This window comes from Elgaria multicarinata, chromosome 2 (assembly GCF_023053635.1).
Source record: "Elgaria multicarinata webbii isolate HBS135686 ecotype San Diego chromosome 2, rElgMul1.1.pri, whole genome shotgun sequence".
NCBI classification, from domain to species: Eukaryota; Metazoa; Chordata; class Lepidosauria; order Squamata; family Anguidae; genus Elgaria; species Elgaria multicarinata.
Window position 1 is genome coordinate 83,393,162 of NC_086172.1, and position 22,801 is coordinate 83,415,962.

Here is a 22,801-nt window from a genome sequence, read left to right on the forward strand (position 1 = left end):
ACATCCATGTGTGAACCCGCCGAAATTCATTACGATTTGGGTGCCTTGTTAGATGCTGGTTACTGTTTCGTCTGTTGTCTCGGAAACAAGATCAAGCGTTGAGTGCAGCGAATCCACTGCCCAGTACCGTGACTTCTCACTTCCGTACAGTCGGGCAGTCATTCTTTCCCATCAACCTCGAGGAGAGCAGTAAGAGAGTTTGTCGAAGGGGTGGAACTCCCAAGAGATTAGTTCTTTCTCGGCAGCCCAGCATTATGATTCCCAACTGCGCCCTCTGTTTTTCTGCTAGCCGGATTTTCTAGCATAGGGACAACAAAGCCGCTGTCCGCTCTTGAAAACTGCATTTGAAGGATTGGGGGAAGGAGTGAGAGTTGCTGCGTTCAGGAAATGAAGCGGGAAGTCTGATCGAAAACGGCACGCACAAAAGGCGGCTAAGCTAGAAAGAAGGTAACGCTTTCTTATCCCTTCTAATTGGTTTGATGTTTAAGTTGCCAAAATAATTAAGGATAGTGGTACTAGCTAGAATGGCACTTACAGTGAAAAGGTAATTTTGGTTTTAATTTTTTTATATAATATAAACAATAACTATATATTTCTAAACCATGGAGGGTATTCTTTAAGCAATTAGCTTACACATTGTATCAAGACAGGCTGCGCTATTAATGGAATGTTTACAATATTTCCTAGCCCATACATTTTTCTAAAGTAATTTGGATGGCAGTAAGCCCTGGTAGATTTTGAAAGATACAGGCTAATTGTGTAGTCGTGGCTAAAGAGAAATAAGTCTGATTATGACCTTACAAATTTGTACATACAGTTTCATGCTGGTACACAAGGATATGTATATTTTGTAATGAATGAATGTTTTTGTTCCAATGTTTTTTTCAATGTGCGCGTTGAGAACTGCGATGAAAAATATACTGACATCGTGATTCCCAAATTACAAAATATGTACATAGTTCTACACAAGTGTGAACCTGTAGTGAAACTGGTAGTTATAAGCATAGGGGCAAGTACTGCCAGATGTCCCTTATTTCAAGGGGTATTACTTTATTTTGAATAATTTACTCTTTTTTCAGACTATCACAACATCATATATCGCAAAGGAAGTGACCTTGTTTCACAAACTGTTAGAAGCAGTGTCACTTGCAGTGTTAGGCTCCTGCTATGATAAACTATCACTTGTTCATACTGCTTGCTTCCATTGATGGAAGCTTCCATGCCAGTAATTGTCCTCTTATACAACCAGGCTTTTATGTGATAGCAGCCATTATAAGATGATAAACATGGACAGGTCCAAGGTTTTGCCCCCTCCCCCACTGAAAGGTGTTTAAATTATCCCAATGTGTAATTGCATAATAATATATGGTAAAAGATATATAGTACTTTTAGGATTTTCTGGCATGCTAGTAAATATAATTGGTTAGGTGTCATGAGGATTCTCACTCCACAAGTTTTCAGTGGTATAATGACAGAAGCCCCAATCCAGTTCTAGTTGCAAGCACCTGGTTGCATGTAACAATAAATGGGCCTTGCAGGGCCGGTGCTACCATAGAGGCCACTTAGGCAGCCGCCTAGAGCACCAAGCTAAGAGGAGGGGCGCCGGGCGCAGTGCAGCACTCACGGCCCGAGGATTCAGCTGGGCCTGGGCGGGTGAGATGGTGCCCTGCGCCCGCCCAGCCGAAGCGAAGCCAGGGATGCTGGGGTGGGGGTGGGGCGGCTCCACGTTCGGACTTCCGGAACGCGCCCGGAAAAGAGAGAGAGAGAGAGAGAATGTATGGGTGAATGGGGTGCATGAGGTCTTTGAGTGAATGCATGTGTTCATGCGTGTGTTTGTTTGGAGTGAGTGATGCTGAGTGTGCATGTGCACGCACGTGTGTGAGTTGGGGGGGATGATTTGGAGGTGATATTCCTGTTAAATAATGCATTTTAGACCCATAGACATTCCTTTCCAATTTGTTTGCTATAATTGGCATGACGTATTTCTTGCACTTTAAAATAAATTTAGCGGTTTCAAGTTTTGTGCTTCTTATTTTTTCCAGGAAACATATGTTCTTAAAAATCAAAGTTGACATTTTTTGGGGTGTGTGTGTGTGAAAGTAGCTCACCTTGCCTAGGGCGCAAAACAGTCTGGCACCAGCCCTGGGGCCTGGATGGGGGAGTGCATATTTTACATGCACAGAAGGCTGTAAAATATTCTAAAACTCTGGTTTTGCTTTCAGACTCTCTCTTCTCCCTTCCATAAGTGTAACTATGAGGGGTGCTTAACTGTCTTTTAAAAGAGAGCAGAATGACAATAAGATGAGGCATTTATAATCTACCAAATGAATCTAAGAGTGGTGATATTTTTCCAGAATTGACAATGCATGTGTCTGGTCATAGATATACATATTTTGGCATATGGGTTAATTTTCCTTATTAATTTAGATATTCTTTTTATAGATGGCAAAGACAATTATGTACATGTAAATATGCATCAAATTTATCTTAGAACCACTTCACTCTTTATGCGGCAGCTGGGTTATTTATTTATTTAAAATTATTTTTAGACTGCCTTTAAGATGAAGCCCTCTCAAGGCGCCGTGCAAGAATAAAACAATTCAGAATGATACAAAATACAATAGATAGGCAATAAATAAACATTCAATAAAGCACTCTCCATGTGTTCTATAAGTGTTTCCTTCAGTTATTCATGTGAAGTGTGAAGGGCAAGTACCTCATAAAGTGAGAAGTGACTCTTTAACAGTACGACTCATGGTGTTCTGGGAAAGTTATCAGGCTTTTGTAATTCTGGTTTGAACATAACTTGCAACTCTAGATGGACGTGCATCATGTCCAGACTTTCCCAGCTATGGAGGCCGGGTGAGATTCTATATATGGAATGCTATGGATCATAAAGCAGAGGATATGGAGCAGGTTCGGGATGGATTCTGTGTCTCCTCTCCAAGCTTGTGCATTTGCAGACTGCTGGTCCCCTTCCCCTGTCACGGTTTCTGCCATCATGTAAGATGCACTGAGATTAGAATGACTCCTAGAGGGAAACAAAAACATGCCTCCCTTTAAACAGCTGGCAACTTTGTAGTGAATATTTTGAACACCGAGTTGCGTGTTCAAAACGTAGTGATATAGAGAATTGTGATGATAAAATTAAAGGCCTGAGGCAGCATACGGTACAGGCCAGTCTTTCCTCCTCCTCTCCTTTTTCATGTTCGTAAACAGGTTCAGATATTTAGATACAAAATGTGAGTCCATTGAAGAGGACCACAGATATCTGGATACAGATTTACAAGGCTCTCTGACCTCTCATCTTCCTTCTATTTTCACCTATGGATGATATTCCTAGCCAGAATTATGTATGTGCATGTCTGTTTGTCTATATGGTGCATTCATCCTTTTTGTATCAATGGGGCAGTTCAGGGTTTTTCTGTGCAGTATCCAGAAATCAGGACAGTGGGTGGAGGGGAGAGAGGCTATTTGAGGGAGCTGCAGCATGCAGTTATCTGTTCTGAGGTAATCCTCAGAGTGGGGGAGGGGAAGACTTGCTTGGCGCTTGGGCAATTATTAAATGCTGAAAAGCTCAGAGAGGAAGAGGATTAGTGTGAGAGAGCAAGTGAGCTACTGGCTGGTTTTACTGGGATCGTCCATCTGCTCGATGCTTTGGGTGTACTGGAGTGGGCAGTCTCATTTCCTTTCCTCCTCCTCCTCCTCAGCTGTGTGACAACAAGGCCCCTGCGCATCTGTGATTATCCAGCCCGACGCAAAGCCTCCTGCCACGCTTCACAGCCCTCCAGGCCACCTCCACTCTGTGGAGAAATGGCGCTCCAGACTGTGCTAGAAACCGTAGAAAGCGGGGAGCAAGATACTGTCCTCAAGGTGTTGCAGATCTACAACCAGGAGGTGAGTGTCCATTGGGAGCTGTTTGCCTGGTGTTACTGTGAAGGATTTGCTGGAGAATCTGTGTTGGGCATTTTGCTCCCATTCTTGGCATGCTGCCTTCAGTTTCATCTGGTCTGTAAAATGTTATTAACCTCTGTAAGCAAGCATCTGTTTTGCTTGAAAAGATAGTGGGTGGTGGTGGTGTGTGTGTGTGTGTGTGTGTGTGTGTGTTGTTTGTAACTGCTCTCTCCTTTGCTTGCTTAAAATGAAATGTAATGGGGAGATTAAGCTGTTTTGGCCAGAGTGGGATGTGCTGGAAAGGTAGATATTAGTAGTGGGGGTGGGGGCAGATTTCAGACAGCAGAAGGGAAAAGAGGAGCTTTATATGGCAAGCAAATGTGTGGTATTAACAAACACGCAGCCCCAGGAATTGCTCTACAAAGGGGAGAAATAGTGTGTGTCATGTAATTTAACCTAATTAAAAAATAATTTAACCTAAGGGTTTGCCATAGCTAGGGCATTTGAAAGCTGATGGGGAAGAGAAATAAATAAATGGATGTTGAGAGACCAAGTATTCTAAAATATTCACTATTAGATTTGTTTCAAAATATTGCATAGAAGTCATCCTCGATAAAATAAGCATATCTAAGAACTTGAAATCAAGCCCCAATGAAATGTTTGCTTGTGACATTAATTTATAGTGAGTTGCATCAAGGATGCTTTTGGCTTTTCATGTCTGTAACTCTTCCTGCAGCAGTCCTCCGAAGTAGCTGCACATATGATATATAGCACAAAATGGTATTTTCTAAGGGGAAAATGCATGTGAGTTGGAGGATTGTATGCATTTTATACTTGCATAGGAAGATGACTTATATTGTGTCAGACGTTTGGTCCCTCTTGCAGAGTACTGTTTACTCTGACTAGAAACAGCATTCCAGGGTCTCAAACAAAGGTCTTTCCAAGTCCTGACCTGAATTCCTTTTTAATTAGAAATGCTGGGAATTGAGCTTGAGACTCCCTGCATGCTTTTGGATTATAGTATTTTGAAGTGATGCTAGGTAAGAAACACACAATGGTCAGTGGTATTTTTGACATTTTGTTATGGGCAGTGTATCTAGGTTCAGTACATAGAAGAGCACAGAAATATAAGATCTCATTAACAACATAACATTTTCAAGAACTGCATATTGAACTCAAAAGTTTCCAGTGCAATAACTAGCAGGCTTCAGCAACTGAGTAAGCATTTGTATGAATAAATTCTGTAAGCAGATTAGATAGTATATGCAGCAGTTGTAAAAGCAGAATGTTTCTTCTTCAGGACCTGACTTCTAATCTTGGCTTGAGAATGCGAAGAGACCTTGCTCAATCACACCTTCCCCATCCACTTGGGAGGATATGGAACCAAAATCATGAAGTTGTCCTAGATGTCTAGGTTTTTAAAACTGTGGACTAGGAATCCCATAAGTTCCTTGGAAGCTTATCACGAATTCCTCAATTGAAGATCGGTAACAGTGGGCAAGCTTCCCTGAAGGATGGCTTGCCCGCCACTGCCAAGGTTCCCCTGGAATGTGCAGCTATAGGAGAGTGTTAGTGTGTTTTATGGTGCATTCGTCATTTAAATAGCATCACTAAGCCTAGCCAGTGCACTCCATGACCTGACTGTCCACTTTAAAACATGTCTCAGAGTCTTTGACAATGTACAGGGGTTCCTTAGCAAACAAGTCAACAGGGGAAGGTTTCCCTGAAGGTGGGAAATTCAAAAACCACTATCCTAATCAGCATGGCTATTCAGGCACTTATAGTCAATCCTTCCTGTTTCTTTCCCTCACCCCATCTTCCCTAGAAAACAAGATTGTCCATAATATGATTAAGCTATTTGTCTACAAAGCAAACTTGTTTTTTAATAAGACATTATGTGTTATCAAATCCCATTAAGACAGTAGTTATTCAGGATGGTTAGTGGAAGAAACTAGTATGTTCAGTTTATTTGTGATCAGTTCTTGGCTTTTGCACTTTATAGTGCAAAAGTTAAGATAATTCAATTAATAGAAAAAGTCCCCAGAACTCCAGGGAGATGTGCATCAGGGATGCAGGTTCCTCTCTCAAGCATAGACAGAAAGATCCTGTTTGTGTTCTCTTAAAAATTATTTGCCATGTTTTGCTTTCACTATATGAGGTCACCAACAGGAGGCCTAATATTTCAGATCTTGTGATTTTATTTATAATAATAATTGATGTCATAAATGATGTGTTTGATTAGGGAGGGCAGTGGTTTTTCAAACAGTGTTCTGTGGGACCCTGTGGTTCTTTGGGAGCTTATCAGGGGTCCCACAGTTTTATTGATATGTATTCAACTTTTTGAGTGGAATCCCCAGTGTGGCTTACAAAATGGAATCATGAGGGAAGATATTGGGGTGGGTGGGCAGGGAGAATAAGAGAACAGAATGAGAAGCAGAATTTTCAATGAGAAGATCAGTAATGACAGACAGGTTTCCCCTGAAATTCAGCCTTCCCATCAATTATTACTGATCTACCAGTATAATATACAGCTACAAGAGACTTAGGTGTGTTCTAGTCTGCATTCTCAGGTGATGAGAGGCAGTGGTTGGTGAAACCCAGCAGGCTTGCAGAATATGTGTCCTAGAACAAACCCCAAAATTCTGTGTATGTATTTCATGGCAAATGCAAATCTTGCCTCTGCCATGAACTCACTAGGTGGCCTTACGCAAGCTACTCTCAGCATCCATCAGCAATATGTGGAATAATAATACTGACCTCCTTTCAAGGTTGTGGTAGGGATTAGAACTAGATAATTAATGTGAAATGCTTTGAGCATTTGCTATATAAACCTTAAGCATTATTAAGTATTATAGACCATGGTATCTTTCTGGACTACCTTTTCAGAGGGGGCAGGTGGAGTGATTTTGCTTCTTTCAGAAGGTGGTGTAGGCAGACTTTTGCTTCTTTCCATGGGAGTTGTGCAGTGGGATTTTTTATGGGTCAGTTTTTCTCCAGTGCTTACTTATCTACATGGAACTTCCTGGGGAGGTCAGCCATGATTACGGAATGTGATGCATCAACACCCAACTTTATGAGCCAGACTAGATATTATGTGGGAGCTCTGTGACTGGTGCTTCTGATGTGTTTTTCTTTAAGAAAACAACGACGATGACAATGCTCTGGAGGCCTGAATTTAGAGTGTGACCATGGAGGAAGGGGGTTTAACTATGGTGACCATATGAAAAGGAAGACAGGGCTCCTGTATCTTTAACAGTTGCATAGAAAAGGGAATTTCAGCAGGTGTCATTTGTATATATGGAGAACCTGGTGAAATGCCCTCTTCATCACAACAGTTAAAGGTGCAGGAGCTATACTAGAGTGACCAGATTTAAAAGAGGGCAGGGCACCTGCAGCTTTAACTGTGGTGATGAAGAGGGAATTTCACCAGGTTCTCCTTATATACAAATGACACCTGCTGAAATTCCCTTTTCGAAACAACTGTTAAAGATACAGGAGCCCTGTCCTCCTTTTCATACGATCACCCTAGCTAACCTTATACCACATGCATGAGACAGCCTTGTTATAACAGCATATTACAGTGTAGGTAGCTAATCTCTCTTGAAATCTTGATCATGGGAATCCTTTTTTTGTTGCCGTAGTGAGTCTGATTGCAATCTTAAGAGTGTATTCTCTGGTGGATCTTTGTTGGCCTCAAAGGGGCTGTTTAGTAGGTTTAGGGATCACAGCCCAAGATTACCTTGTTCTGCACCTTATGTCTTAAACAACTATAAATTCCATCTTAAGTATTTCCTGCTGTCTTCAGCACAGCATTACATGAAACTTGAGATGTGTTCAAAGCCCCTACTGTTTCCTTAAATCATAAGCTATGCCAGCTTCTCTGAATGAATGTATCAACTGTAAGCCTATTTCTTTTGCTTTTGCTTTGTTCACTGCTTTGCAATTTGCATGGCTGGGTTTTCAATAGATTGTCATTTGTTTAAAAAACATTTTGTGTATTTACAGTAAGTTTATTTTCTCTCCCCCCCCCCCAACTATTCTTTTCCATTGCATTCCCAGAAATCTCAGTGTTTTACCTTTGAAGCTGAGGAACAGGAAGAAAGGAAGGTAAGTCCTTGTTTTATTGTGCTCACTCAGTCAGGAACACTGAAACTGAGATATTGTGTAGCTTGCCCCTGGACACTGAATGAGTTAAACTTCTGCTCCCTGTGCAGCAGCAGCTTTTCCTTCAAAACAAAAGTGGCCAGCTGATGCACAGTTGTTTAAAATTGTGCTTAACATAACACACTGTTTAGCCTTCAGGGTTTATGAAGTCATGCTGGCAGCAGCCAGAGAGCAGCTGATGCTGTCTCACTGGAATTAAACCACTTATGGGGGAAAGTGCTGGATAAGAAGTAAAGTATACTTTGATAGCCGGACACGATCTATAGCATTCAGGTACAGTGGCTATTATGAATTTCTGTATGAACATGTAAGGCTGCCTTATGCTGAGTCAGACTACTGATCCATCTTGTCCAGTATTGTCTTCATGAAATGGCAGTGGCTCTCAAGGTGTAAGGCAGAGGTCTTCTCCAGCACTGCTTCCTGAGATCCTTTGTAATTGGAGATGCCAGGATTGTACCTGGTACCTTCTCCGTGTAAAGAATGTGCTCCTGCTGCTGCTGAACAGTGGTCTCCCCTTTTTATTCTTGGAAATCGTTAGAAATACTGAAGAGGCTCCAGACCAATGTAGGATACCTTTATTAGTGGCTACAGTCATGGAAACAAAAAGAAAAAGCTATCCTTTTCCATGTCTTCATCACAACCTTTTGACAGCCATTTATGCTAGTGGCTCTTGTGTTGCTTTGGCAATAAGCGCAATAGGATAAGTGCATGTTGCGAATGTAATGTTGTGCAATGTTTTTCAGTTTTCTTAAACACTGTGTATAATTTTTCACCTGGAAATGGTGCCCCTGCATCAGGAGTTCAGTGGGACACCTTCTGATTGGCTTGTCATTCTTTTATAACTATATACCTATTGATATATTTCTATTAAAATGTGTGCATACCTAGCATTGTAGAATTTCCAGAAATTCTGAAAACATGGGGGGAAATTGGTTTTTTTCCATTTTTTTCCGGAAGAAACCTGAAATTTTTGGAAAAATTTAAAAAAAAAGCAATATTAGTACTTTTTACGGATTGAAAGTCACTTTGTTACTTTAGGAACATAAAATCTGATTATGTACAAGTTGGTTTGGCATAAAATTGTTATATTTGGTATATTAAAAGTACAGTGTATTCAAGCAATTATTACAAATTGAAATTAGTTTTTTAAATGCTTACCTTTTTTTGGTAACAAATGGAGCTACAAGCTCCTGAACTGTAAGGAACCTCTTTGGTTTTACCAGTTTATGAGGAGCAGGCAAAAAACAATTAAAACAACAACAACAACAGAAAAAAAGCATCAACATTAGTAACAAAGAAAATTATTTATGTCTCCGCTAGTCCTCCACAGTGTCAAGCAGACACAAAGCACCCATTCCCATAAAAAGAACAGAAAAAGGGGGGGGGACCAAGATTCAATGAATGTGCATGAATTTTAATCAGACTCATTTTCTGAGCTATAGCTATCACGATCAGTTTAAATCTCTGCTTCAATGGCAGTGCCCCCTAGAGATGGAAATGCATCTTGCTCTTGCATTTGAGAGTTGTAGTCTCAGTATGCACCCTAGGACTTGCTTGTCCTTAGTGCACAGAAATTGTAATAATCTGATACTGTACATAGTTTTTAGAAATCATTTGAGAAGTAAATATCTGAACATCTTGTCTTAAACATTTTATTCATCATGCTAAAATAAAACATTCCATAATCCATTTTTTCTTATTATTTTTTCAATTTTTCCAATTTGGGGGGGGGTGGGGGAAGCAAAAAATGGCTTTGGAAAAAAACAGGAAAAAAACTTGTTTTTTCTGATTTTTTTCCAGGGGGGTTTCTGGGCCTTCACATCTCTACCCCAGCTGCCTAACTAAGGTCTATTCTAAATAACATATACTCTAGTTTTTAACCATTAATAATAATATTTTAATAATAACCGTGACAATATATTACTATTTAACTGGTTTAAATAAACACATAAATAACTGCTGCTGTTGTTTTTACCTGGCTGTTTTATTGGTCTGTTTTTAACCGCTTGTTTTGCATACATTTTTTGTTTTATGATGTATTTGTTGTTAGCCACTTTGGGTACCATTGTGATACATTCTTCAGTAGGCATAGAGACCAATGAAATTTTATATTTGTTCAAGAGGACTTTCTTAAGATTGCATGCCATGCTAAAGTGTGGAAGAACCGTCCCCACCCCAAATTACTATTCAAAGATGGGTAGGAGAAATCAAGTTATGGCTACATACAGTGATTATGCAGACACCTTTCTTGCACTCACTCTTGAGGAAGAAAGCTAATACGTTTTATTCTCTTCTCTTTTCCTAACATTCTACAATCTCTTCCCCAAATTTTGATCCAGGCACAAAATGAACTAGCAGTCTTCTGTACAGTAGTATGTTACATAAACAGATCTGTTCACTAATATTGGTTAAAATGGCATTTAAGCAAGAGTCCGACTCAACATTTATTAATAATGTTCCAAAAATAGATCTGTTCCGCGACTTTGCAAAATTTGGATGAAATTACACCATGATGTGCAGAACAAAACCATTCAAAGAAAGGAAACGCAAAAAAGCAGCAAGCCTGCCAAAATACATACATGTCCATTTTTTTAAATATCTGTATTCAATTCAGCTAAGCTCCACTGTGCAAAAAATCACTCTGCTGCATCATTTTGTTGATATATTATGACATACAGAGAGCAAAATCCCACATATCATTAAAACCAAATCTGAATGTGCTTCCCTGTCTTGCTTCATTCCTTAGCCTGACCAGCCTGATTCTGTGGCTTAACTCATGACTGCTCAGCCTGCCTAGGCCAGTCCTCAGGCTGATCGGTCCGTTTGGTGTAGGTCTTGCCAAAGCAGGATTGACTTAGTGTTGTAATAGGTGGCTCATTTTATGGAAAAGGACTTGGGCTGGTTAACGATATAAAATGCTAGTCCTGCTTCCATCCTCCAAACTGTAATAATGGGGCATTTTTTGTCACTTTGGGTCTGGAGCCTATACACAGATATTTCTCACTAGGACTATATGTGCATGGTCAGTTTGCTCAGGCTGGATGAAGTCGAATGGGCTATGGGATAAAACAAGTGGTACCTGCAACAAAATGTTGCATTGTAGAGTGCTGCTGTTCAGTGTCCTAGCTACCAACGCACACAGTTTTCCATTCTCTCCCTTCCAACACTATCATTTAGCGACCACTGAGTATGTTCACTCATCATTGGACTGTTTTTTAGGGACAGCCCTCTCCTCCTTTAGAGTTTTTTCCTAAACATTTTTGGTATTTTTGCAAACCTTGAGGTTCTCCCAAGTATGCTGACACCTCCCTCTTGTGCATAGGTGGTATTATTTTGACTATATATGCAATGGCACTCACAAACTGCATATCATAATTAAAGGGAATGGGGCATGTGCTTAACGTGCTGCTAAATGTGTCAGGTCTGCTCCTGTTGTTTTGCTACTATCGTATGTTAATATAGTTTATATCGTTTGTAAACCGCCCAGAGAGCTTTGGCTATGGGGTGGTATATAAATAATAATAATAATAATAATAATAATAATAATAATAATAATAATAATAATGGGGCTGGGGAATACATGGATTGTGAGGGTTTGGAGAACATTAATTTCTTGGATCCCCTGCAATCCACAAGTACAGACATGGATTGATCCTTGTTTCTCATGTAAAAACTTACTGCTTCACTACTAGATTGGTTAAGCGTCTCATTTTTCCCTTCTAATGCTGTAGAAACTGGCCATGCTCCTGATCAAGTTCTTGGAGAGGGTGCTCCAGCCATCCTGCCAGGTGACATGTTTGGAAAGCATACGAATCCTGTCCCGGGACAAAAGCTGCCTTGGCCCTTTTGCAACCATGGAAAGCTTGAAAACATTAGCCAGGCATGCAGGGATTGATTACATAGAGGAGCAGATGCTAGAAGTTCCAGACCTGGATGTGATTCTGGAGGCACTTAAGTGCCTGTGTAACATTGTCTTCAGCAGCTCCCAGGCTCAGGAACTGACCTCTGAAGCCCGGTTTGTGGTGGGCCTCACAGACCGTATCAAGCTCTACAATGAGAGAAACCTCCCCCACGATATAAAGTTTTTTGACTTGCGTCTTCTCTTCTTGCTGACGGCGCTAAGAGTGGACATCCGTCAGCAACTTGCGCAGGAACTCCGGGGTATCGGTCTTATGACAGACACCCTGGAACTTACATTAGGAGTGAAGTGGATCGACCCTCATGAGGTTGCTGCTATGGGCAATCCTTCCCTGCCTTTACCTCGGCAGGAGGCAGAACGTGCCATGGAGATCCTGAAGGTGCTGTTCAACATCACTTTCGATACCAACAAGAGGGAGGTGGATGAGGTAAGTCACCCAGAACTGGCTTTTGGTATCTTGGCTTTATCAGTCTTTGTTTTATTTACCACTATCTTTCATCCATAATTCCTATAGCTAAGGATACCATTTAGACTGAGTGTCCATTTGTGTTTCAGTTACGTATTTGGCCAATTCGCTGCTTCTGTGAGCTTACTTACTCTTGTTATTAACAAATCTGTTTATTTGGTACAGAGGAGAAAGGCACAGGTCCCTTTACTTCAACAAAAAAGAATGACTGACTGGTGATAATATTGCTATAACTATTGATTTCTAAAACCATGTAGTGTCATGTTTTCTCTAAATGCAGTAAAATCAGATACGTTGCAATCTGATTTAACATAATTTCCAACAACATGAGGCCACTGAAAAACAAAGCAAAGTGAAATGCCTGTTAAATCAACATGTAGCAGCACTTAAGGCAGCATTTCCCAAACTAATTTGGCCACAGAACACTTTTGACTTTGAAATATATTGATGGAACCTATAAATGTTAGTCTGTGGGGTATGGAACACCCTGAGGATAAAGGGGGGTCCTGGAAATTTTGCAGCAAAATAGAGGAAATGAAGCCTGTTTTCAAATTGAAAAGAGAATATAGGAAGCTGCCTTATACTGAGTCAGGCCAGTGACCCATCTAGCCAAGTATGGTCAACACTGACTTGCAACGGTTCTCCTGAGTTTCTGGCAGGTGTTTTTGTAGCTCCACCTGGAGATGCCAGGGATAGAACCTGGGACTTTGTGCATGCCAGGCATGTGCTCTACCACTGAGCTATGGCTCCTCCCCTCACACTCTATCATGCAACCCCACTTCTATTGCTCTGCTCACACATTTGTCCATAAACCTGGGAGCCCAGAACTTTGAATTCTATGCTGAGGCTGTATTCTGAGCAGTCATTTGCTATGCAGATTCTCAGATTCCTTGTATGCATTTTTTCTCTTGATCCAAATGTCCAAAACCACAGTCAGTTATGAGAAAGTGCAGTAACAGTGGCTTGTTGCAACCAATAGGCTGTGCAAAAGAGAGAGATGCCTTCCCTCTCATAATCAGCCTTTTTATTATGTTTTGGGGCCAGGAAGATGCTGCTCTGTACCGACGCCTGGGTGCCCTCCTCCGTCACTGCCTGATGATTTCAGCAGATGGTGAAGACCGGACAGAAGAATTTCACAGGTGATTAACCTGCTGTGGGATTTGGATCCCAATATGATTCTTATTTGGATGAGAAAGTGCCATTGCTGAAATTGACTTAACATTGAGGGATCATTATCACATGAGCTATGCAGCTTGTGCAGAGTATTCAAGAATCAGTGCTCAGTTCTGTGTGATGCACCTGACATAGTAGATGATGATGATAATAATTGCCTATATACATGACAGTTTTCATACAACAGGTTTGCCAGACCCAAACGGGTTTACAATCTAAAAATGGATCTAGGGAAACGACAGAGGAGGGGCAGGAATTAATGGAGAAAGAGTATGTTGTTAAATGTTCTGTGTAGTGTTTATGTCCCTATCACAGTGTCAGGACATCTGGGGATTTTGTTCTCATGTTGCTGGGATTCTTGTCAGGGTTTTAAAACAAAACAGCCCTTCATTCATGTAGGCTGCTAACTCGTCTTCTCTGGTTTCCTTTGTGTTGTATGTTCAGCCACACAGTCAACCTCCTGGGCAATCTGCCTCTCAAGTGTCTGGATGTCTTGCTGGGCCCCAAAGTGCATCCAGGCTCACTTGAATACATGGGAGTCAACATGGATGCTGTCAATGTTCTGTTGGATTTCCTTGACCGACGTCTTGACAGGGTGGGTGAAACAGATAGTTTTCCCAATTCCTCAATGCTCTACAAGCGCTTTTACTTCCAGTACTTCCCATGCTCTGTATAGGACAGGTTTTGCCATCAATCCCATGCCTGGATGTTCTGGCTTTAGCCTTCTGTGTTAAACATAAAAAATCTCAGCTACTTATTCCTCTCTTAGAAAACTGCTGAAGTAGTAGTCAGCATGGTAGAAAACACAAAACTGGCTAAAAGATGTTATGTTAAGGATGAGTAGGCAGGGAAAGATGATTCACTGGTTAAATGGAGGACTTTCCATGATTAGATGAGTGTTAAAATGTAATTGTTTCATCGGTTGTTTGGATGATGCATTTGGTTGACTTGGATCTGATTAGTGATTACCAAATGATTAATTTAAATGTAAAATGCTTGTTGGCTTTTGAGATGAAAATTTTGCTGGTAGAATAAGAAGCATTAGTATTGATTAATTTCTGTCTTTTGTTCTGTGTTGCTACAAAATTGTATGGATTCCAGAGTTTCACCATAGCCCCTTTGTCTTGTTTTCCTCACAGCCAAGTATATTTCTACCTTTAAATCTCCTTTTCTGTATCATAGAGAGTGGTAGCAGGATTCTGCAGAGTCCCCAAAAGGGAGTTGACTGGAATAATGGCTCTCAGACTACTTTCTGATGGATGGCAGGCAAAGTTCTCTACAGAAAAGTGGAAACTTATTCATTTCAATTCAGATCTCGTAGATCATGTCACAGGCAAGATGCAGGAGTCCCACTTTACTCATTACCATTGAAGTATGTAAAGTAGAAATGCAAATCACTCATGCTTCTGATTTTCTGTAATGCTTGAAGTCACTCTCAGCCACAATCAGGTGATATGACATTCAGCAGAAACGACCTGGCTTTTTGTACTGCGGGTGACAGTACTCATTGTAAGAAATGTGGGACTCCTGCCAGCAGGCCTGGATTGTGTTCTCACATCCTCCCCTCCCACTTGTCCCCTGTCCCCTATATGTAATACAACTTATCTTGTCCAGTGGTGTGGAATGAGTACAAGTAAACAATCAGCATATTGATGTCAGGTCATGAAATATGTCTGTAGTACTTGTTACAGAACAACTTGGGCAGGGAGGCTTTACTCAGGGATGCCATTTTTGGTGGCAGCCCCAAGTTCTTATAGAGTTTCACCCTGAGAAAAGGATGAGACATGGCACTTGTATACTTTGAGGATTTACTGTACATAGTATGTGATAGCCTACAGCTGATCTGCAGTTACCTGCGCTGTTTCAGAGAACTGGAACTAGCATAAAAATCTGTATTACCATGAATCTTTTCATACGTGGGAAACAATATATGATTATGACACACCCATACCCCATTTCTTGTGGACTCTTCCACAGGGTCACAAACTTAAGGAGAGTTTGACTCCTGTGCTGAACTTGCTGACTGAGAGTGCCCGGGTCCATCGGCAGACAAGGAAATTCCTTAAAGCTAAGGTACTGTATTTTAGTCAAGTTGGATCCATAACATAAAACGTCCATTGAGCCAGCAAAAATACAAGGCAAGCTCCTCCTCTGTCGTAAATCTGGAGATGTATATTGGAGATGCTATGAAACTGTCTCTCAGGGATTGTGTGATATTGGTTGCTGCATTACACATTCATCAGGTACAGAGTATTCTTATATTCTAGCCCCATCATAAGTTGTGAAATGGTGTCTTTGGACATGTGGGAATGTTCTTCATCAAGTACTGAGGGAAACATTTACCTTCCCCTTCCCCCATATTTTCTAGATGCCATTACACACACAGTTTCCATGCAATATGTGATGTGGAGAGTGAGGTACTCAAGGAGCACAGCAAGTGGTCAGAGAGGGAAAAAGCACTGTGGCTACTGAGTATGCACAGCTGCTTGATTTGTCTGAGCGCTGATTCACAGCTGTGAGAGATTCTGCCTAAAATTACATGTATCTATTGCATATTAGTTGTTTCCTATAATGTGCCTTTGTTTAGTGGCTTACAGTCTTTAATGTATCTCTACTTAGCATTTTGCTGTCTGGCTTTTGTTTGTAATGGATACTAATCTAAACTGGATGGCTACCAGCAACATGCATTAGGAAAACTGTGGCTTTACATGGCCTCTGTAAAAATCCTTTCTCAACCCTGTCCTGAAGGTTCCTGAGTCTGTGTGCATGGGCACAGCAGGGGATCTGGGGTTCACTCTCTACTTCCACTGTACAGAAAGCAAGTTGCTAGCTTGGTCAGCATCACTAGCACTCCTTGTGGCTCTTTTCACAACATCCCTTCATTCCACACGATTGCTCCAAAACTACTGAGCCTGTTGCAGAATATCCAAGGGATACTGAGTGAGAGGGCTGGTTCACATCACCATTTAAGATACAAAGATTGGTATATTTGGATAGAGCACCGTCCATAGTGAAGCAGTCCATATGTGATTGTCTTGCACAGCTGCTGTTTACTGCTCCATGCATTACATTAGCTGTAATGAAGCAAATATGTGCTTCACTCATGCATTTGTGGTGCAGTGAAGCAACTACATTATTACTTATGCACTCACCTAGGGGGCTTTCCATATGATCAGCTGATGGTAAATGTGCATTTGTGACCCATTTGCTGCCTAGTTTGTATATCTTCCTTCAGTGTTGTGTTTCAGATCATGGAGATGCACCATTTTCTTAGTATTCAGTGGCATTCAACAGGGAAAATGTCATTCTTCCCTTTCCCCAGATACAGCTTTTATTGTTATGTGATTGTTAGCTGGAATATGGTTGTGGGAGTGCTATGGGCTTTATGTAGCGATTAATGACATGAGCCTCTCCACCATGCACACATTGCTGCAAACCTATTTTTAAAGAGTCTTTGAAATCTGCACTCGCTTGTACAGTTAATTAAAAAGCATCAGTCATTACAGTAACAGTTTGTACAGCTGACTTCTTTTGAGACATTTTGTACCTTATTTGTTAGGCTGTATAAGAACCAACTTAATAAGAAGACCTTTTAACATATCTCTTCTCTTTCCGTGGGTTCACAGGTACTCCCTCCACTGCGGGATGTGAAAAATAGACCAGAGGTGGGAAACTTACTGAGAAATAAACTTGTGCGCCTCATGACTCATATTGATACTGATGTGAAGCATTGTGCTGCAGAGTTCCTCTTTGTTCTTTGCAAGGAGAGTGGTGAGTGTCCATCATTTTTCTTGTTCACTTAGTGCAAATTGTCTTGTAATCATATGTATTGGCTGTCTGAAACAAATCAGGCAAATAGGCTAATCCATCTAGCGTTACAACTGTTGTAAGATTCATTGTGTCAGGGTGGGCAGAGCTAATATGCTTTAATAGTGGTTCAGCTATTAAGAGCTGAGGCAAATCAAGAACTCATGAGTCATAGGTTAAATATGCACCCGAAATGTTCACCGGAGATATTCTTAGAAAAGTAAAAAAAGAAGAAGATAAAAATAGAGCAAAATACAAGACCAGGCACATCCAAGCTCACATACCCTCTGTAGTTCACAGTTAGGTTACCACTTGTTTTTCTGAACTTTATGACAGTGACAGCATATTTTCAGGTTTTGTATTCCAAAGTAGTATGAGTATCTGTTTCCCTCCTAATTCATGTATCGGTCTGTAGAAATGTGTACAACCATTTTAATGTGACGTTTCACGCATTACACTTGCATAAGGAAAACCTAATATAATGCAGCCCATTCTTTGGGCTGCATTAATAGAAGTATAGCTTCCAAATCATGTGAGGTACTAGTTCCCCTCTATTCAGCACTGGTTAGGCCTCATCTTGAGTACTGCATCCAGTTCTGGGCACCACACTTCAAGAAGGTGCAGACAAGCACGAGGGGGTTCAGAGGAGGGCAACGAGGATGATCAGGGGTCTGGAAACAAAGCCCTATAAGGAGAGACTGAAAGATCTGAGCATGTTTAGCCTGGACAAGAGAAGACTTCGGAGAGACATGATAGCACTCTTAAATACTTAAAAGGTTGTCACACAGAGGAGGGCCAGGATCTCTTCTTGATCATCCCAGAGTGCAGGACACGGAATAATGGGCTGAAGTTACAGGAAACCAGATTCTGGCTAGACATCAGGAAAAACGTCCTGTACGACAATGAAACCGATTACCGAGGGAGGTTGTGGGCTCTCCCACACTAGAGGCATTCAAGAGACAGCTGGACAGACATCTGTCAGGGATGCTTTAAAGTGGATTGGTTGGACTCGATGGCCTTTTAGGCCCCTTCCAACTCTACTATTCTATAGAATCATAGAATCTCTTCCCTATCACATGTGACTGAGTGGCTTGCAAGTATCTGGTTCCTTGAAAGTTGGTCTGAAAAGCCAGAGGCAGCTGAATTCGTCACTTGTTTCTGTAGCAGCAGAAGAATGTGACCCACTTTTGTCTTTGTTTCAACAGTGTCACGGTTTGTGAAGTATACTGGATATGGAAATGCTGCTGGACTCCTGGCAGCTCGAGGCCTCATGGCTGGAGGTCGGACAGAAGGAGAATACTCTGAGGATGAAGACACTGATACAGAGGAATACAAGGAAGCAAAACCCAAGTAGGGACCCATTTGTATGCATTGCTTCCCTTAGTGTTACCTTTCCTGTTCCTTTTTTAGCACATGTGCCTTTCTTCTTAGGCCACAAATGGACTGCCTGTGTCTTTTCTGGCTCATCCCATGGCTAATGACTGTTTTTTTCGTGGTGCCCTCTTCATTTCTGTGTGTTTAATGCTCTGGTTACCTGCTTCAGTGTCTAACGGTGTTACTCATTCCTTGCTAGCCTGCTTTTAACGTTAAAAACATAGCATCTGTCCAGACCAATAGTTTTTCTTTTTCTTTATTTTGAGAATCACACAGGAAAGTGGCACCTTAGTACTATTGGGATATGTTGGTTTTATATTTGCAACCTGATTTAGTTATTGCCAGACTGGGCTTCTGGCCAATAACCATATAGCAGAGTTTTTGCAGCGGTTTCCAGCAAAGTCAGCACAGACACAGATTAAGACTGAGACTTTCAGTAGGTTTAAACAAACCTTTACTGGCATATAAAAATATAATTTAGTTATGGCAATCACAAATACAAATACTTACATACGGTCAGTCAATACAGCTCTGATACATAGATGGAGTGATCATTTCTGAGTGATCATTTCTGAGTGATCATTTCTGATACATGTACATGGGAATACATTCCTTTTTATAGGCTAACTGTACAGTGATGCAACTGCTTGCAATCCCTTAATTGAAACAATCAAGTTACCAATTATTCAATCATGACATCAATGTCCAGGTGCAACGTTGACCTTTAAGTTTTCTGCTGAGTCTTCTGATTCCTCCAGCTCCTCAGCAATTAGTAAATCCATGGAAACATAACCAGGATCCATTCCAGGATCCAACAAGTACTGTGTTTCATTGTCACTGTTCTGCATTTTAGTGATTGGGCTATTTATGAAAAGCTTACATGTCATTAAAGAGGTACTGACTTCCTCACTTATGGTCTGGATGATTCTCTCTCTTTTTTCCTGGCTCTTCTCCCATCCTTCCTTCATTACCTGAAGATTCTCTGCCTGCCCCTAATATATATAGATATCTTGCAGCTTTCCTTGGCTCATTACTTTTTATCAACAGTCACTTCACAATTGCATTTCAAGCTTCTCTACTCGCCTGCTTCTCTCCCTCATTTTGCCCCTACACATTTGTTGTAATGTTTGTGAGTGTAACTGCACATACACAGCATCTACTAAAGAAAAATAATGTGTAATTCTAGGAAGAATAGCAGTACTTAGACATGAGGCACAAGAGTGAATTGTATCAAAATGTGGCAAGAGTGCTGTTCTAGACACATATTTCAAAGGGAGACACAAAAGCACTTTTGTCTTCTTTGTTGCTATCAGTTTTAAAGTTAAAGACGTGTGTTGTGTTAGCCAAGTGAATTATAACATTAAATTTATAGAGTACTAACCTCCCCATCTCCCGCTACCTCCATTAAAAAACAATCTAAATAGGAAAAAAAATGGCATACATACATTGATAGTATCACCATTTGTCCTGTGAAAGCCCCTGTGGCATTTTCCATTTTTGGGTATTGGGGAAATTGAACTATATGATGGTCCAGGAAGCATTCAGTTTGAAGAATGTTGGCTACATCCCTGGCAAAGCCAAGAGTGAAGTTGGTTAATTCACTATGCTTGTAGTTAATATCTCAACCTACATTTAAATTAACATGCTTCTTTCTGTATGTTGTTCTTGTTCTGATTTACCTATATAGCATTAACCCTATAACTGGACGCGTGGAAGAGAAACTTCCCAACCCGATGGAGGGGATGACAGATGAGCAGAAGGAGGTTGAAGCAATGAAACTAGTGAATATGTTTGACAAACTCTCCAGGTATCAGATTATCTGGAAATGGGTTGGATATTGGGAGAGGGAAATGAAAGAGGTCAATTATTTAAGATCAAAAAGTCTGAAATGTCAAACCTGTAGTAGATTCAGACCAAAACCTGAATTATTTAATTTCATTTGGCCTCTTATACCCCCTAATGATTAGGTCCTAATCATTTGATTGCCTTAGAAAGTGGACCCCTACAGGATAGAGGGGGGTATAAATCTAATTAGTTGACTGATTTTGCCCAATGAGCTGTTACTTCTGCAGACACTGTGGAAATACTGTCAAACTACACCTTTGATAGAATCTGAGAAGTTAGATCTTGCCCTGCCATCATAGCTTCAACAAGCTTATCCAAGGCAAGGTGGTTGTTAAGTATATCACTCAATGAGTTCTTTCAAATTAGCTCCCCTAGATTTCCATAATTTAGTGACAGCAGGGCTTAATTCGTAGGTATCAAAACATGATTGCTGGAACCTTTTAACTTCTCAGATCTCTTTCTAATATTTCAAATGTTTTGTACATGTTTAGATGTTACAAGATAAATAGATGTGTGTGATGGCGAACTTAGTATTGAAGAACATGAAGGCAGTGACAAGAAAATACAGATTTCTTGACCCTTTAACTACTGGAATTACAGATCTATTCAGAGTGATTAGGCTGCAAAAAAAATGCTGCCTGCATTTCATCAGACCTTCTTCCACAACAATGAGGACTAGAAATATTTAAATATTAAATATTTAAAAATATTAAAGTAAAGATTCCTAGAATCCTGATAGAGTGCAAAAGGAGATCACAGCTCAGCATTATAGGTGATAGTTAACCTGTACTAGAAAATGAACATGGTAGATAAACTGGGTGGGACAACTGGAAAAATATGAACAACAAAGTCAGTGGGATTGAATTTCGATAACTCAGGTAAATAGCTTGAGATTTACCTTTAAGCTGTTAGCAACTGATTTGGGCTGAGAATGCAAGGTAGAAATGTCAAGAAAAAAACCTCAAGGAACCCAAAGCAATAGAACACCTTCTTTAAGGATTTGCACAATATTTATCCACTACATCCATTTGAGTGCTGTTGCCTCCACAAAGTTCATTCTGCAGTCTCTGTAGTGAGCGATCTCTAGATGTCTACTGTAGATTGCAGAGACAGATGGCAGCTGATGCCACCAATTCTACTTCCCAGCAGGCAGGCATACCCCCTGTAGTAGTTGCTCATACATCATTTAGGAGCAGTGCAGGCAGGAGTCCAGGAACTATCTGAAGAGTTCAAAAGACACCTTGGTGGGCAGAAAAAAAAAGGGCAACAGACAGCCTGTTCAATGCAGATGTCTTATGTTTCCAGTGTGTATTAGAGGGGCATAACTGCTAGCCTGAGCATTGCATTAACAGTGTTTTCACTGCAGTTTCACTTCCCCTTGTCATTGAAGTTGCCTAATCAGAAGGAATTCCCGCAGCATTTGCCAGTTAGATTGGCAAGAAAATATTTTAGAGCAACCACTTCCTGAGTTCCCAGTGCTAATTCTAGCATTGCTCTGGCTTTGCAATCGAACCATACTTTTCTCAAAATCACATCCCTGTTCTTTAACAGGGCGTCTGCCAGGAAGGACTTCGGAAGGCTGATAACTGCCATATGGTGCTTGGCAAGGATGCTCCTTTAAATAGCAATGCATCTGAAAGAGAGCTGTGCCACATAGCAGAATGAAGAGAAAGCAAAACCAATAGGTGCAACATGGGTTTATTAACAAGTGGGTTTCTAAATATCCCACTGCGTTCCAGACAATTATCTGTTACATTTCTGTACCTCCCAATAGCCAAAGCTCTAAAAATATAAATGTGATGGGGTTGTTCCGGGGATATGACTCACCATATAAATTGAATTTAAACAGAATATAGTACGTTTGTTTTAGTTTTTGAGTTCTGTTCAGGTTTTTGAGCATGAAAAGCTGCTTTCTAACCATGTGTGGAGAGCATATCCGTTGTACTCCAGAAACCTTAATGGCATTCTCAGACTAGACAGACTAACTACTCAATTTCTTTTTACTTTGGAGTAAGATGGAAGAGATTAAGAAATCTGTCTTTTGATTGGATTAATTTTATATTTCATAGTTTCCTCTGAAGAACTTGAAATATTTAGAGAAAATTGGAAAGCAACTTAAGAAAATAGTTTTGCTTTTCATTTGACTGGAAAATCTTCAT

The 22,801-nt window shown here is 40.6% G+C and overlaps 2 protein-coding genes across 4 annotated transcripts in view; one reads left to right on the top strand and one right to left on the bottom strand.

Moving 5' to 3' along the window:
• The window catches only part of RIC8A (RIC8 guanine nucleotide exchange factor A), a 24,721-nt gene continuing 1,920 nt past the window's right edge, over nucleotides 1-22,801 (top strand). The window contains exons 1-10 of the mRNA XM_063117030.1: nucleotides 1-447; nucleotides 3,711-3,897; nucleotides 7,954-8,001; nucleotides 11,790-12,404; nucleotides 13,488-13,582; nucleotides 14,061-14,211; nucleotides 15,594-15,689; nucleotides 17,243-17,387; nucleotides 18,629-18,773; nucleotides 20,485-20,604. Of these exons, the coding sequence (XP_062973100.1) occupies nucleotides 3,814-3,897; nucleotides 7,954-8,001; nucleotides 11,790-12,404; nucleotides 13,488-13,582; nucleotides 14,061-14,211; nucleotides 15,594-15,689; nucleotides 17,243-17,387; nucleotides 18,629-18,773; nucleotides 20,485-20,604 (1,499 nt within the window). The 5' untranslated portion in view covers nucleotides 1-447; nucleotides 3,711-3,813. The remainder of the gene's footprint in view (nucleotides 448-3,710; nucleotides 3,898-7,953; nucleotides 8,002-11,789; nucleotides 12,405-13,487; nucleotides 13,583-14,060; nucleotides 14,212-15,593; nucleotides 15,690-17,242; nucleotides 17,388-18,628; nucleotides 18,774-20,484; nucleotides 20,605-22,801) is intronic.
• The window catches only part of SIRT3 (sirtuin 3), an 18,462-nt gene continuing 17,255 nt past the window's right edge, over nucleotides 21,595-22,801 (bottom strand). For all 3 annotated transcript variants that reach the window (XR_010025049.1, XR_010025048.1, XR_010025050.1), the window contains one exon: nucleotides 21,595-21,862. The gene's annotated coding sequence lies outside the window, so the exon portion shown is untranslated. The remainder of the gene's footprint in view (nucleotides 21,863-22,801) is intronic.